A 14,676-nucleotide genomic window follows, 5' to 3' on the forward strand; every position below is an offset into this window, starting at 1 on the left:
AAATATGCAGAACATTTTATTATTGTCAGGAGTTAAAACATTTCAGTGTAAGACGGTCCAATTATAGTCACATGGAAAATCTGTATTCCTAGTCGGATATGAAACCGCTATGGAGAGTTTTATCCAATAAGCTCTGTCAACTCGACCAAACCTTGTATGGCCTCAGCATTATAGAAAACAACAATAGCGATCTTTTCTGCATCTCATCATTTGTGTGATAAATCTTTTCTTATTTTTGAGTGTATGATACATAGTACATCTACATTTTTGTTTTGAGTTTGTTTTAACGTCTTTTATAACAACAATTAAAAATTAATTTGGTCAAAATTCATCCAATATAAATGAATACTCTACAATGATAGTACACTGAATTACATTCAGCAACCACGTTAACTTGGACCAATGTTTGATCCAATCAAAATTATTGATATTCAACAATTATGGTATAGATAGCAAAAAAAAGTTGTTTAAAAACATTTAGGATGATCATTGAATTATTTATTTATAAAAAACTCTAAAATCTTCTTTAAAACTTGTATTATTCATGGCGGAAATAATACAGAGTACTTTTTTATAATTATTCATGGAGTTATAAATTTAATAGGTGCTTAATTTTTAAACCAAAGAAAGTAAGGGTCAATTCGCCATGAGGTATTGAAAGTTATTGTAACAATTGCATTTATAAACCCGAGTTGAAGGAAACAAAAAATACCACAAAGTATTCCCATTAATATTTAGGAATGATTGGATCAAACATTGTCACCAACTATTGAATAAAACTTTTGCTCAAAATATTGTTTAAACATTTTCATACTTTCGGTACAGCGTCTCTGTTCTGTTTCTCCCACAATCTATAATACAATGAAGATTTATTGCTTATGAGGTCAGCGTGTTTTCCTCTCTCTGATATTGAACCATTTTCTAGAACAAATATTTCGTCAGCGTCTGCAACGGTCGACAGCCGGTGGGCGATACATATCGATGTTCTGCCGACTGTGGCCGCTTTCAGGGCTTGGAGAATTGCCTGAAATTTATAATATATTTTTTATTTAAAAATCGATGAGGTGATTCCAATTTGGAAATGACTTTAAAAGGCTACGAAGGTCTGTTTACAGAACACATGAAAATACCATTTAGATACGGTTTGATACTTTAGGCGATTGAAAATAAAATGAGACAACATCACAACATCACATACATTACTCTGATCCTAATGTAAGTAGCTAAAGCACTTGTTATGGAAAATCAGAAGTAACGACGGTACCACAAACACCCAGACCCAAGACAACATAGAAAACTAATGATAATCTACATCGACTCGGCCGGGAATCGAACCCGGGACCTCGGAGTGGCGTACCCATGAAAACCGGTGTACACACCATTCGACCACGGAGGTCGTCAAAATCATCTTTTACTTTGTTTTACACTACTTCGGTTGTTTCTGTGCCCGCGTTTTAAGAGTTAGTCGTCAGGTTCCACATAGAAAAGCCAGTGAAAACCTCACGTCGGACACGCTCAATACGACAGTGTACGCACGTGCTCGGTGAGCGAGTCGAGGCTGGAGGTGGCCTCGTCGAACACGACGACGGGCGCGTCCTTGAGGATGGCGCGCGCGATGGCCACGCGCTGCTTCCCGCCGCCCGACAGTACTGACAGACAGTGTACGCACGTGCTCGGTGAGCGAGTCGAGGCTGGAGGTGGCCTCGTCGAACACGACGACGGGCGCGTCCTTGAGGATGGCGCGCGCGATGGCCACGCGCTGCTTCCCGCCGCCCGACAGTACTGACAGACAGTGTACGCACGTGCTCGGTGAGCGAGTCGAGGCTGGAGGTGGCCTCGTCGAACACGACGACGGGCGCGTCCTTGAGGATGGCGCGCGCGATGGCCACGCGCTGCTTCCCGCCGCCCGACAGTACTGACAGACAGTGTACGCACGTGCTCGGTGAGCGAGTCGAGGCTGGAGGTGGCCTCGTCGAACACGACGACGGGCGCGTCCTTGAGGATGGCGCGCGCGATGGCCACGCGCTGCTTCCCGCCGCCCGACAGTACTGACAGACAGTGTACGCACGTGCTCGGTGAGCGAGTCGAGGCTGGAGGTGGCCTCGTCGAACACGACGACGGGCGCGTCCTTGAGGATGGCGCGCGCGATGGCCACGCGCTGCTTCCCGCCGCCCGACAGTACTGACAGACAGTGTACGCACGTGCTCGGTGAGCGAGTCGAGGCTGGAGGTGGCCTCGTCGAACACGACGACGGGCGCGTCCTTGAGGATGGCGCGCGCGATGGCCACGCGCTGCTTCCCGCCGCCCGACAGTACTGACAGACAGTGTACGCACGTGCTCGGTGAGCGAGTCGAGGCTGGAGGTGGCCTCGTCGAACACGACGACGGGCGCGTCCTTGAGGATGGCGCGCGCGATGGCCACGCGCTGCTTCCCGCCGCCCGACAGTACTGACAGACAGTGTACGCACGTGCTCGGTGAGCGAGTCGAGGCTGGAGGTGGCCTCGTCGAACACGACGACGGGCGCGTCCTTGAGGATGGCGCGCGCGATGGCCACGCGCTGCTTCCCGCCGCCCGACAGTACTGACAGACAGTGTACGCACGTGCTCGGTGAGCGAGTCGAGGCTGGAGGTGGCCTCGTCGAACACGACGACGGGCGCGTCCTTGAGGATGGCGCGCGCGATGGCCACGCGCTGCTTCCCGCCGCCCGACAGTACTGACAGACAGTGTACGCACGTGCTCGGTGAGCGAGTCGAGGCTGGAGGTGGCCTCGTCGAACACGACGACGGGCGCGTCCTTGAGGATGGCGCGCGCGATGGCCACGCGCTGCTTCCCGCCGCCCGACAGTACTGACAGACAGTGTACGCACGTGCTCGGTGAGCGAGTCGAGGCTGGAGGTGGCCTCGTCGAACACGACGACGGGCGCGTCCTTGAGGATGGCGCGCGCGATGGCCACGCGCTGCTTCCCGCCGCCCGACAGTACTGACAGACAGTGTACGCACGTGCTCGGTGAGCGAGTCGAGGCTGGAGGTGGCCTCGTCGAACACGACGACGGGCGCGTCCTTGAGGATGGCGCGCGCGATGGCCACGCGCTGCTTCCCGCCGCCCGACAGTACTGACAGACAGTGTACGCACGTGCTCGGTGAGCGAGTCGAGGCTGGAGGTGGCCTCGTCGAACACGACGACGGGCGCGTCCTTGAGGATGGCGCGCGCGATGGCCACGCGCTGCTTCCCGCCGCCCGACAGTACTGACAGACAGTGTACGCACGTGCTCGGTGAGCGAGTCGAGGCTGGAGGTGGCCTCGTCGAACACGACGACGGGCGCGTCCTTGAGGATGGCGCGCGCGATGGCCACGCGCTGCTTCCCGCCGCCCGACAGTACTGACAGACAGTGTACGCACGTGCTCGGTGAGCGAGTCGAGGCTGGAGGTGGCCTCGTCGAACACGACGACGGGCGCGTCCTTGAGGATGGCGCGCGCGATGGCCACGCGCTGCTTCCCGCCGCCCGACAGTACTGACAGACAGTGTACGCACGTGCTCGGTGAGCGAGTCGAGGCTGGAGGTGGCCTCGTCGAACACGACGACGGGCGCGTCCTTGAGGATGGCGCGCGCGATGGCCACGCGCTGCTTCTCGCCGCCCGACAGCTTGAGGCCGCGCTCGCCCACCTGCGTCGCGTAGCCCTGCGCACACACATGCACATATTTTATCATTATATCGTCGAAGTCGAATCTTAGGTGCAATAAAATCGATTAAACTCGTACCTTCGGCCATGTAACGACGGATTCGTGTAGTTCGGCCATCTTGCTCGCCTTGTACACCTCATCCTCGCTCTTGGAAAGGTCTCCGTAGTGCAGATTGTGGAGAATTGTGTCGTGGAATAAAACACAGTCCTGAAATTTTATAGCGATTAATTTTATAAATCGATAAATTAATAACGTCACTGCAATAGACTATCACAGGCATTACAACATCTCAGTATGACTCTGCCGTCACTCTATGTAGTAGTTGTGTGGCGTGTAGTAGAGTTTTACATAATATTAACGAAGGTCTACATACTTGTGGCACAATAGCGATGGCCTTTCTCAAACTAGCGAGATCTACATCTTTGATATCTTGTCCCCCGATCTTGATATATCCGGATTGAGGCTCGAAGAATCTGAAGAGAAGTCGGACCATCGTCGATTTGCTGAAAAATATATTATTTAAAGCGCCTCATATTGATCAACAGTATCATTCGTAAAGTTGATTAATTAGAAAGTGTTACATTTCAAAGAATGATTAACGACTGCTTCTTTATATATAGTATGTATATAATCTGTAATTTGGCCGCTCCCCATCGACAGATAACAACATAGCGAAAAATAATTCGTTAAATTGCAATCATGTTTCACATATATAATATATAAATATTTTATTGATTACAAAAATTTATATATGTCACAGTAACATTAAAGAATTCGTTAGATTACAATCTGACGAGACAGATTATAAACTGTCCAAATATTGTGAACTGTGAAACATGATTGCAATTTAACGAATTATTTTTCGCTATGTTGTTATCTGTCGATGGGGGGCGGCCAAATTATAATATATAATATAAATATATACATTTTTTAGTAATGAAAGACTTCCGTCTCGTCGGATTATGACATTATTTTAATTTCTCGAGTGATCACTAATAAGATTTTCAACTCACCCACTTCCCGATCCCCCAACGATCCCAATCTTCTTACCCGCTGGTATACTGAAAGTCAGATTGTTCAAAATCGGCTTCCCATTTATATATTTGAAGCTGACATCTTTGAACTCAATGGACGCAGTTTTCGTGTCCACGTTAAGCTTTGGTGCTCTCTCTTTTTCCTGCAAAGTAATTAAATAATTATATGATTTAGAAAAAAATAACTGATTAAATTATTTTATATTATAGTATGTCAAAACTGCATGTTCCATAAACCTATGTTCATACCTAGTATCTATTTTTTATAATGATAACAACAACACAACAAAACAACAGCCTGTAAATTTTCCCATTGCTGGACAAAAGACTCCTCTCCCTCAGAGAAGGATTGGAACATATTTCATCTTGCTGTTCTAATGTGGGTTGGGGTTATAATTAGATACAAGGCATATAAAATTAATAAAATACTGGAGGAGATGTCGATTCGATTTCAATTAGCATTTGAAGCATGGTATGTATCACAAACTTCATACAACAACAACAACAACAGCCTGTAAATTCCCACTGCTGGGCTAAAGGCCTCCTCATCCTTTGGAACACATTCCACCACGCTGTTTCAATGGGGGTTGGTGGAATACACATGTGGCAGAATTTCTATGAAATTTGTCACATACAGGTTTCCTCACGATGTTTTCCTTCACCGCTGAGCAAGAGATGAATTATAAAGACAAATTAAGCACATGAATCAGCGGTGCTTGCCTGGGTTTGAACCCGTAATCATCGGTTAAGATGCACGCGTTCTAACCACTGGGCCATCTCAACTCCCATACATACAAGGATACAAGGCATATAAAATTAATAAAATACTGGAGGAGATGTCGATTCGATTTCAATTAGCATTTGAAGCTTGGTATGTATCACAGACTTCATATGAATATTTTCTAATTTTAATATATTGAGAGCCCCCTCAGAGAAGGTTTGGAACATATTCCAACTCGCTGTTCCAATGCAGGTTGGGGTTATAATTAGATACTAGGCATATAAAATTTATAAAGTACTGGAGGGGATGTTGACTCATTTTCAATTAGCATTTCACGTAGACAAAAGGTATGTATGGCAAACTTCATATCGATATAATATTTTCTTATTTTAATATATTGTGAGCCGTACCGCGACGGAGGATGTGAGCGTCATGAGCGTGAACATGGTGTGCATGTCCTGCAGCGCCTGCCTGACCTCGCGGTACACGGAGCCCAGGAAGCCCAGAGGGACCGACAGCTGGAACACTAGCGCGTTGACCATCACCAGGTCGCCCACCGACATGCCGCCTGCCGACCCGACACATACTTACATTCAAAACTAATGTATGTACTTAAATAAAACTAATTATAACTGCTGTCGAAACGCTTGGCCCTTATTATAATAAATAAATAAATTTGAGACAACATCACATACATTACTCTGATCCCAATGTAAGTAGCTAAAGCACTTGTGTTATGGAAAATCAGAAGTAACGAAGGTACCACAAACACCCAGACCCAAGACAACATAGAAAACTAATGATAATCTATATCGACTCGGCCGGGAATCGAACCCGGGACCTCGGAGTGGCGTACCCTTGAAAACCGGTGTACACACCACTCGACCACGGAGGTCGTCGGACTTGGAGTAGTGGTGCAAAAAGCTTCATCAATAGTATAACACCTCGCCTCATTGCCTCCACTGGTGACAGGAGGGCTGGTTCGTTTTTTGCCCAGAGGATCGTAATTGCGATTCAACGGGGAAATGCTGCTAGCATTCTTGCCACCATTCCACGCGGTCAAGATTTATACAGTAACTAGTTTTAGTTCATATTTGTATATATATATTTAAGCATTTAATGTTGTTAATTCTTATGCTAATAAAGTTATAACATATTATAACGGATGAATCGCGTATATTAGTTATTTTTAAACATCCCGACGTTTCGAGCACTTTGCAGTGTTCGTGGTCACGGGTCTACCCGTTAACGTCTACCGTCTACCCGTAATTAATATACGCGATTCATCCGTTATAATTAGTTTTATTTAAATGTGTAATAATCGCGAAAATTTAAGACAACATTAATGTAGGTACTTGCTGGTAGGGCGCTGCTATGGGGTCGGTGACGTCACTTTGCTGTATTTTAATCTGTGGTACATATAGTAGAAAAGCAAGGTTAACAAGAAAGTGACTTCATCATAAGCCCGACCAATCAGGAGCGTTTTGTATCACGTGACAAACGTTTGAGAACATGCATTTTTATTTAGTGACTTTTGAATAAGTTAAGTATTATTTTTAAACTTCGTTATTAAATAACTATTTTTAAAATCATAATATACACTGATTACAATAATTCACAATTTATTTTTCGCATTGTCAAATAGCCTATTAAGTTAAAACGGTGTTTCTGTTACCTTGAGCTATTTTATTGGCCGCCATTATCATTATAAAGCTGAGCCCTGTGCTGAATATGGCGTGCTGGCCGAAGTTCAGCAGGGCCAAACTTGACGCCGTTTTCAAAGAAGCATCCTCGTACTTTTTCAAGCTCTCGTCGTATTTCTTTAGTTCGTAAGCTTCGTTATTAAAATACTGAAAATATATCACAGCTATAAAAAAAAATTAACTAACTTCAATTTACTAGGTGGTAGGGCTTTCTGGGCCGGTCTGGGTGGGTACCACCCACTTATCAGTTACTCTGTTCTACAGGCACAAGGAACACAACATCTTAGTTCTCAAGATTGGTGGCGCATTTACGATGTAAGGAATAGTTAATATTTCTTATAGCGTCATTGTCTACGGGTGATGGTGACCACTTACCATCAGATGGCCCTTATGCTCGTCCGCCTACCTATTCCATAAAAGACTTTAAAAAATTTTCAAGGTCATTTAAAATAGACCTACGAAGCCAACACACTCGAGCGAAATTAAATTTCCATGTACTCAATTTGCGTTTCTAATTAATCTTATGCTCATGAAAAGGCGAAAAATCCATTATGTAATGAAATTCTTTCACATGTGTTTTCACCAAGATTACATTGGGCCAGCGTGATGGAAAGCTCCAAGTCTTCTTCCCAAAGGTAGAGTACCTTGACGGTCTCGTAGTTGATGAGCGAGTCGACGGCCTTGTTGCCGGCCTCGTTCTCGGCGCGGTTCATGTGCACGCGGAACTGCGTGCGCCACTGCGTCACGGCCAGCGTGAACGCCGCGTACACGCCCACGCAGCCCACCGCCACGCCTGCCACACACACACATGCACATACATTACTTACTTACTTGGTGGTAGGGCTTTGTGCAAGCGCGTCTGGGTAGGTACCACCCACTCATCAGTTATTCTACCGCCAAATAACAGTAGTCAGTATTGTTGTGTTCCGGTTTGAAGGGTGAGTGAGCCAGTGTAACTTCAGGCACAAGGGACATAACATCTTAGTTCCCAAGGTTAGTGGCGCAGTGACGATGTAAGGAATAGTTAATATTTCTCACAGCGTCATTGTCTATGGGTGATGGTGACCACTTACCATCAGGTGGCCCATATGCTCGTCCGCCAACCTATACCATAAAAAAAAACAAAAAAATAATACACATATACACATACACATACCATACACACTCCACCCACTGGGTATTGGGTGATGTCCGATCGGACAGAAATCATGCCCAATTTTAAGTCATGAATTTGCATGGGTGACTGGCCTGTACTCATATTATGAAATCCCTAATACAGCAGTTACAGAGCAGGGTAGATACCACATGTTTATTAGATAGTATAAAAACCGAGTGTATGTATCATCTTTTTTTACACAGACACAGCAAACTAACATTCGTGATGATCAAGCAGCTGCCATATTTGTAAATATGCAGCCGTCCACCCCGTGGGTATGACCGATGGTGATCTCCGATCGGAAAAAATTTACCCAATTTGAAGGGATTAATTAGCATGGACATTGTAGCATCCAGCCTATACTCCTTATATATGAAATCCTTAACACGAGATACAGAGTAGGATAGATACCACAAGTTTATTAGACAGTATGAAAACTGATAGTATCATCTTTTATCTAAAATTTCGCCATTATATCCGTGACCATCATAATATACAATTTTAAATTTAATAACAAATATTGGAGCACAATTACTTACCAATGGTAGGTCATACCTTCAAATGTCTTCCAAAATACATATAGGTCATATAATACATCTAACGCACCTGCGAAAGCGAGTCCTCCCTTGAGACCCAGGATCATTGACACCAGAGTCAGTTCGAATATAGTAGGCACGATATTGAACACCATAGCTGATAACACGAAGTTTATGGCTCTAGAACCTCGGTCTATAGTCTGAAATATTATTTAAAAAAAAAACTGTCAAACTGATTAGGAACATTATGTTTTTTAAATAACATGTATCATTTATTACCCAGACCTATCAAATTATCGTTAATGATTTATTGCTGATAATGTTATACAAAATTTGTACACTAAACGAATTTTAGTGTACTGATCGACATGCTATCCTTTTCAACTTTACAGATACAAAAGAATGAACAAATATGTGACTTAAGTGTAAAAAAGTGTAAAAAAACATTTTTTTTATTGGTCATGTAACTCATTTCGTAGGTTTTGCTGGTTTCAAACAATCAGCATGCTTGTACATAAGATCAATTTGACACATTTGTGACAATAGTTGCCGTGTACTGGCCATCTATTATACGAAAAGGTTCTCAGCTTCTATTGTCAACGTGATTTTTTTGGAAGAAGGTATTTAACGCGGCTTAGGTCACCCGAAGTAGTAATATAAATGGTAACGAAAAGAAAAATCGTAATCGTTGTCAAAGAAACAACTTGGTAGTCGTACAACAACTATAGAATTACCTTAGATAAAGCACCAGTCTGCCTGCCTAAGTGAAAACTGAGATCCAAGTTGTGTAGATGTGTGAATACATTGCAAGCTAACTTCCTTATCGAATGTTGAGCGACTTTTGCAAACACTGCATTCCTCAATTCATTGAAACCTGCAGCTGAAGCTCGGGCTATACCATCTAAAAAAAAAAACAATTTTAATTAACAGTCGCTTTTTATTGTTAAAGTTTACTATTTATTTTTATTGTATTGATAAATTTGGACACAATTAACTATTAAACTACTATGGTAATTTTGATGTGGCAATATTCTTCAATTCTATTAAACAACCAATAAAAAAAAATTAATGGCAATATTCTATACTTACAGCCCACTAATAAGCTGAAGGCAGAGGTACCCAAAGCCTGAGGTACAGTTGCCATCCCTAATAAAGCATCACCAGTTGGTGTAGTTGTCAACAGATTTACTTCATCCACGGCATATTTGAATAAAAATGGAACTGTTACATTCATCACTTTTGCACCAAACAGGAGTGAAAGGGACAGCATGACTCTTTTTCTTATCATTTCATTGTCCTGAAATAACACAAATATTTGAATTACTAGTCTGTATGTGGTTCCCTGGGTTGCATTGCAATATATCACTGAGAAATTATTTCTTTAATTAATGAGGAAATACTTTGTCAAATGTGTTTTACATAAACAAAGCATTATTGCTCAATTACCCTATAAGCTATTTGAAGTGTCAACTCGGCAGATTCAACCTTTTTTTACTTTTTATGTTAAATATTTATTACCTTAGGCCAGACATAAGCCAGCATGCCCCTAATCATGTCCGTCCCAGTAACCGGCTTCGCACCACCCAGGCTAATATCTTCTCGATCCAAAACAGATGCGCCTGGATGAAAGCAGTCTCTCTTTTGGATCCCTAGGAGGGGAAACCATATCAGGATATTTTCAGGATAAGGGTTAATAAATGAATGGAAAAGGTGCAAGCGGATAAATCATTGCAGGAGAGACTGCATCAACCAGGCATAAATAAAAACAAAACAGGTAACAAATTAATTACAAATAATATGCAATTCACATTCACAGATTAAGGAGAAAATGGTTATTTATTTATTACTAAAAATATGCAAATAAAATATTACAGTGCACTTGTACAATATTAAAGTTTTTATTATTATAGATTACTTAACTGAGCATTCATTTAACTATGAATAATAATTATTACAATATAATGAACAAACTTGTCATCAAAAATACTATAAGTGAACTATTGAAACAAGATAATGATATAGATTTAAAGATAAGCATAATATGTACAATTTTCTTTTATGTATATTGTTAAGGGTGATTAAGTGGAAAAATGTGTCTTCTTTTCAATAGCAAATCATAAATGGCAGAAAGCAGAACAAAGTGTTTAACCAAACAACAATTAAACAATGTTTATAAACACAGACATAAGACTGCATGTCAATACAATGATTTTAATCAACAGGGAGTAAGAAATTATATTATTTTGACTACTAAAAAGATGAAGCAATAGTAGGATTTCAAAATTATGATGATATTAAGAAAACACACACTATACATGATTACATTGAAAATAAACGAGAGTTACACCAATTCATAACTTTAACGCTAAATCATCTATGTTTTTGGTTTAGTGATTTTATTTACATTTATTAGCATTCTTGAAATTTTAAATCTAATATTGATAAACAGTAATTCAAGGTCAAGAATTAATTACGCAACGCTATTTAAACGAATCATGGGTATTTTTTTTATAACTTACAAATTGATATACAAGGATCTTTTATATTTACTAAATTACTTACCAACTGGAATTTTTCCAGTCTTCGGCTTATTAGACAAAACTGCCGCTAAAACATTTTTTGCGGAATCTGGACCACCAGGGTTGCTTGGTGGGGAAGAAGAGTAACACTAGAGAAAAATAAATATTTAATATGATAATGAGAGAAAAATTGGTTCGATCATAAAAAATATCTTGGCTCCAGAACATTATCATACCCTGAAATAGCTCGTAGCCGCACATTGTTTACATGTTATATTAAAATGAGGCTTATTGAGAATCACTGATTTTTTATTCGAAAATGTTTTTCCAAATTTAACATGATTTTTTAATATTTGATTAAATTTACTATGAGTCAATAGCGCTGCGGCCATTGTCACTCAACCTCCGACGGATGACAAATGTCAAAATTTGTGTGTTTAAATTTTGACTGCACTGACTTCTGAGACAAAACAAATGTCAAAATAAAGCCAATGTTACCTGTTTTGTTCAACTTAATTATTGATTTCATCGCAATCGTTTCCAAAATATAAAATAAATATATTTCATTATTCTTATAAAATACTTTAAAGAAAACTTAAAATAAAAGCATGTTTTATTTTAAACTTGCTGGTACGATTTATAAATTGTTTTAAAATAACTTTAAGAATATTCGTAATTTAAAGGAACTAAACATTGTCTTTTTAAATAATTGTTTATATTTTAATATGTTTTCAAGAATATGTATTAGATAAAAAAAATCATAGTGAAACATAGTTACATGTTTTACTTCTCTAAGTAAAGCATATGGAATATGGATTATAGACTATGGATGGATACTTATAGGAACGCGTGTACCAACTATCTTAGTGGATAATACAGCAAGGGTAAAAAAAAACTAAACTGATTGTAAGAAATATTCTAACATTTAATAAACTTCTCTAATATTTTAACATACTGACACATAAGATTTGTACAATTTTCTAAAATAAAAGATTTACTAAAATTGCTTAATTTACTAAGAGCTGCTTGAATATTTACAAGTCTATCATTGACCATTGGCTTTATAAATTCTATTAGGACTCTATCATCAGAACAAATAGCAGCGGAATATATTAATCTACTTATATCTACATTTTTGTCATAATAATATTTAATCACCATTAATAATCCATAAAAATTAAAACTTAGGCCTCTTAAATCAATATACAATTCTTTATCCAGTCCATGGTTAATGATAAATGCTAATTGATCATTAGAAAGTTTTATACCTAATGCATTCAAAAATATATTAACTTTATCAAATTGAAATGATACAAAATCTATATCATTTGAAGGTAAATAAAATCCATACTCTGTGATCAATTTTAAGTTATGACTGTCTCCATAACATATAAAAACTTGTGTATATGGATCAAAATTATTTTTTGTGTATATAGAAAATCTTACATCAGAAAATATACTCTCATCTATTTTAGTAACGGGCATTACTCCTACCTCTTTGTTTATCAAGAGTTTTGTTTCGTTTCTTGCATTTGGACTATGGTTTATCATATCTAAATAAGGACATAAAGATATTTTAGTATTATCATTAATCAGAGATAAAATGGAATTATTGATATTTTGTAAGTCAATCACTTTTGTCAAATCCATATAGACACATCTTGTATTAACAGTAAAATAGGCCCATTCATAATGGGATATTGAATAATAAGATTTAAAATTTTGAACTGTATCACATAGGGTATTTTTTAAAATTTCATCGAAAATATGAAATGAATGTTCAATTACATTTGTTTGCTTTGTAATCACAGATAATATTTCATCATCAATATGTTCTTTTATTTCTATTGGCAGAAAGTATGGTACTGTGTACACTTTTGGCAAACTCTCTAAATAAATGTACCATTTACATTCATTTCCTTGAGATTTTAAATACACGAGATAAAATGCCATAAGTGATTGAAATGACACTTTAAAATTATATTTAAGTAAACAGGGAATTTTGTTTTCTAAAAAAATCCTACAAAATACAACATCCATTAATAAGCTAGTTACGTTAATAGTTAAATTAAGCGGCAGGTTCATTAGTTCTTCTCCCGCCATTACTTTCTTTTTGGTTAGAACTCCCCGCCCGGTGTCTGTGAAAACGGCCAATACAAGTTTCTTATTGTACCGAACTCCATGTTTCTTTAGCCAAGAATTCAATAATATTAAATCCTTTTCGTTATTGCAGGAGTAAAAGTTGAGCAAATTCTTGTTGCGTCTCTTCCTCTGTGTTCTTCCCATCTTGTTTTAAATAAGACGACTTTAATTGTATTCTAATTGACTTTTACTTGTTTTCGTAAATACTGCTGATTCAGTCATTATTAAACAATGAGCGTAAGATGCAGTTAAATATGTTATTTTCCATTTTACTTTGAATTATGCCTTGATGTGTAAAATTCAAAATATTAATAGTCTTATTCTAATAGTAACGAATTTTAAAAACGTTTAGGAAATATAATTCAAGTGACAGTGACAATAACAAACATGGTATTTGACACATGGCTATTAATCAATATTCAATAATAGATTATAAATAGTAATACAATACTATTAGGTCACGTGTACATTTTAGAAAAAAGTAAAATCAATTGATAAGTTAATTAGACGACAATGTGAATTCAAAAATCTTAACAAAAAAAACATTGGGTTATATCGTTAATAATTTTCATAAAGAAGTATAATATGTAATCATACGATTTAAAATAATTTGACTTACAACCAAATTTTTCCCGTTTAGTAGATTTCTTGTTTCACTTTTATTGCTCTCATAATGAGAGTAAGGAATAGGATGTGTGCATTATAATAATTTATTCTGCGCACGTAGCTAGTTCTCATTGATCATATGACTTAGAACCTTTATATTTTTTCCTCTACATGAATAATTATGTTTAACAAAGCGTTTTATACAAATATGTATAGAAACATATTAACTGGTTAACTTAATGTACAAATCTGTCTGATTAGGTACCACCCACTCATCACAACCACCACAAAGCAGTAATACTCAGTATTTTTATGTTTTGATTTGAAGAATGAGTAGGCCAGTCAAGACAGCGGCATGCGAGACATAACAACCCATCTCTAAAGGTTCTTATTTCTATTTCAACGTCTGTCTGTAATCGGTTGGCCAATTTGCTAGTAGTCTGTCTTTCTGTATCAATAAAAATGCATTGAAACGTTGATTTTAAATATTAAATGAAGTATGAAATTTTAACTACTTACTTTCTACTTTAATTCCCTCTTCCGAGTATTAGTTTGATCTTCAAATATTTTTTACCACC

At 39.1% G+C, this 14,676-nt stretch overlaps 2 protein-coding genes across 6 annotated transcripts; both read right to left on the bottom strand.

The window, feature by feature from the left end:
- Positions 1-232: 232 nt before the first annotated feature.
- On the bottom strand, positions 233-11,797 carry LOC124530194 (iron-sulfur clusters transporter ABCB7, mitochondrial-like). 5 transcript variants are annotated; one of them, XM_047104206.1, is made up of 15 exons: positions 11,587-11,797; positions 11,394-11,499; positions 10,350-10,426; positions 9,921-10,128; positions 9,566-9,732; positions 8,902-9,031; positions 7,784-7,932; positions 7,112-7,286; positions 5,847-6,004; positions 4,695-4,858; positions 4,055-4,184; positions 3,760-3,888; positions 3,592-3,678; positions 1,537-3,458; positions 233-1,024 (listed from the first exon to the last, which is right to left on the bottom strand). In XM_047104206.1, the coding sequence occupies exons 1-15, from the start codon at positions 11,740-11,742 to the stop codon at positions 1,006-1,008; spliced, it is 3,777 nt and encodes a 1,258-aa protein (XP_046960162.1). In that variant the 5' UTR covers positions 11,743-11,797; the 3' UTR covers positions 233-1,005. The 5 variants fall into 5 exon arrangements, with proteins under 5 accessions (XP_046960162.1, XP_046960161.1, XP_046960160.1 ...); XM_047104205.1 differs by having other exon boundaries at positions 10,350-10,450; XM_047104204.1 differs by having other exon boundaries at positions 10,350-10,480.
- Positions 11,798-12,268: 471 nt separating this feature from the next.
- Positions 12,269-13,883, bottom strand: LOC124530682 (SET domain-containing protein 4). The gene has a single exon (XM_047104935.1). It carries the CDS (start codon positions 13,634-13,636, stop codon positions 12,269-12,271), a length of 1,368 nt encoding a protein of 455 aa, XP_046960891.1. The 5' UTR covers positions 13,637-13,883.
- Positions 13,884-14,676: the final 793 nt, after the last annotated feature.

Source organism: Vanessa cardui, chromosome 6 (genome assembly GCF_905220365.1).
Source record: "Vanessa cardui chromosome 6, ilVanCard2.1, whole genome shotgun sequence".
Lineage (NCBI taxonomy): Eukaryota > Metazoa > Arthropoda > Insecta > Lepidoptera > Nymphalidae > Vanessa > Vanessa cardui.

Bases quoted from the DNA above. Each gene is read 5' to 3' on its own strand.
- LOC124530194 (XM_047104204.1), bottom strand. From the start codon at position 11,742: ATGGCCGCAGCGCTATTGACTCATAGTAAATTTAATCAAATATTAAAA. The intron at 9,032-9,565 runs GTAATTCTATAG...ATAATATTTCAG, and splicing joins AGACTGGTGCTTTATCTAAG to ACTATAGACCGAGGTTCTAG. The intron at 4,859-5,846 runs GTACGGCTCACA...ATTACTTTGCAG, and splicing joins CGCTCACATCCTCCGTCGCG to GAAAAAGAGAGAGCACCAAA.
- LOC124530682 (XM_047104935.1), bottom strand. From the start codon at position 13,636: ATGGGAAGAACACAGAGGAAGAGACGCAACAAGAATTTGCTCAACTTT.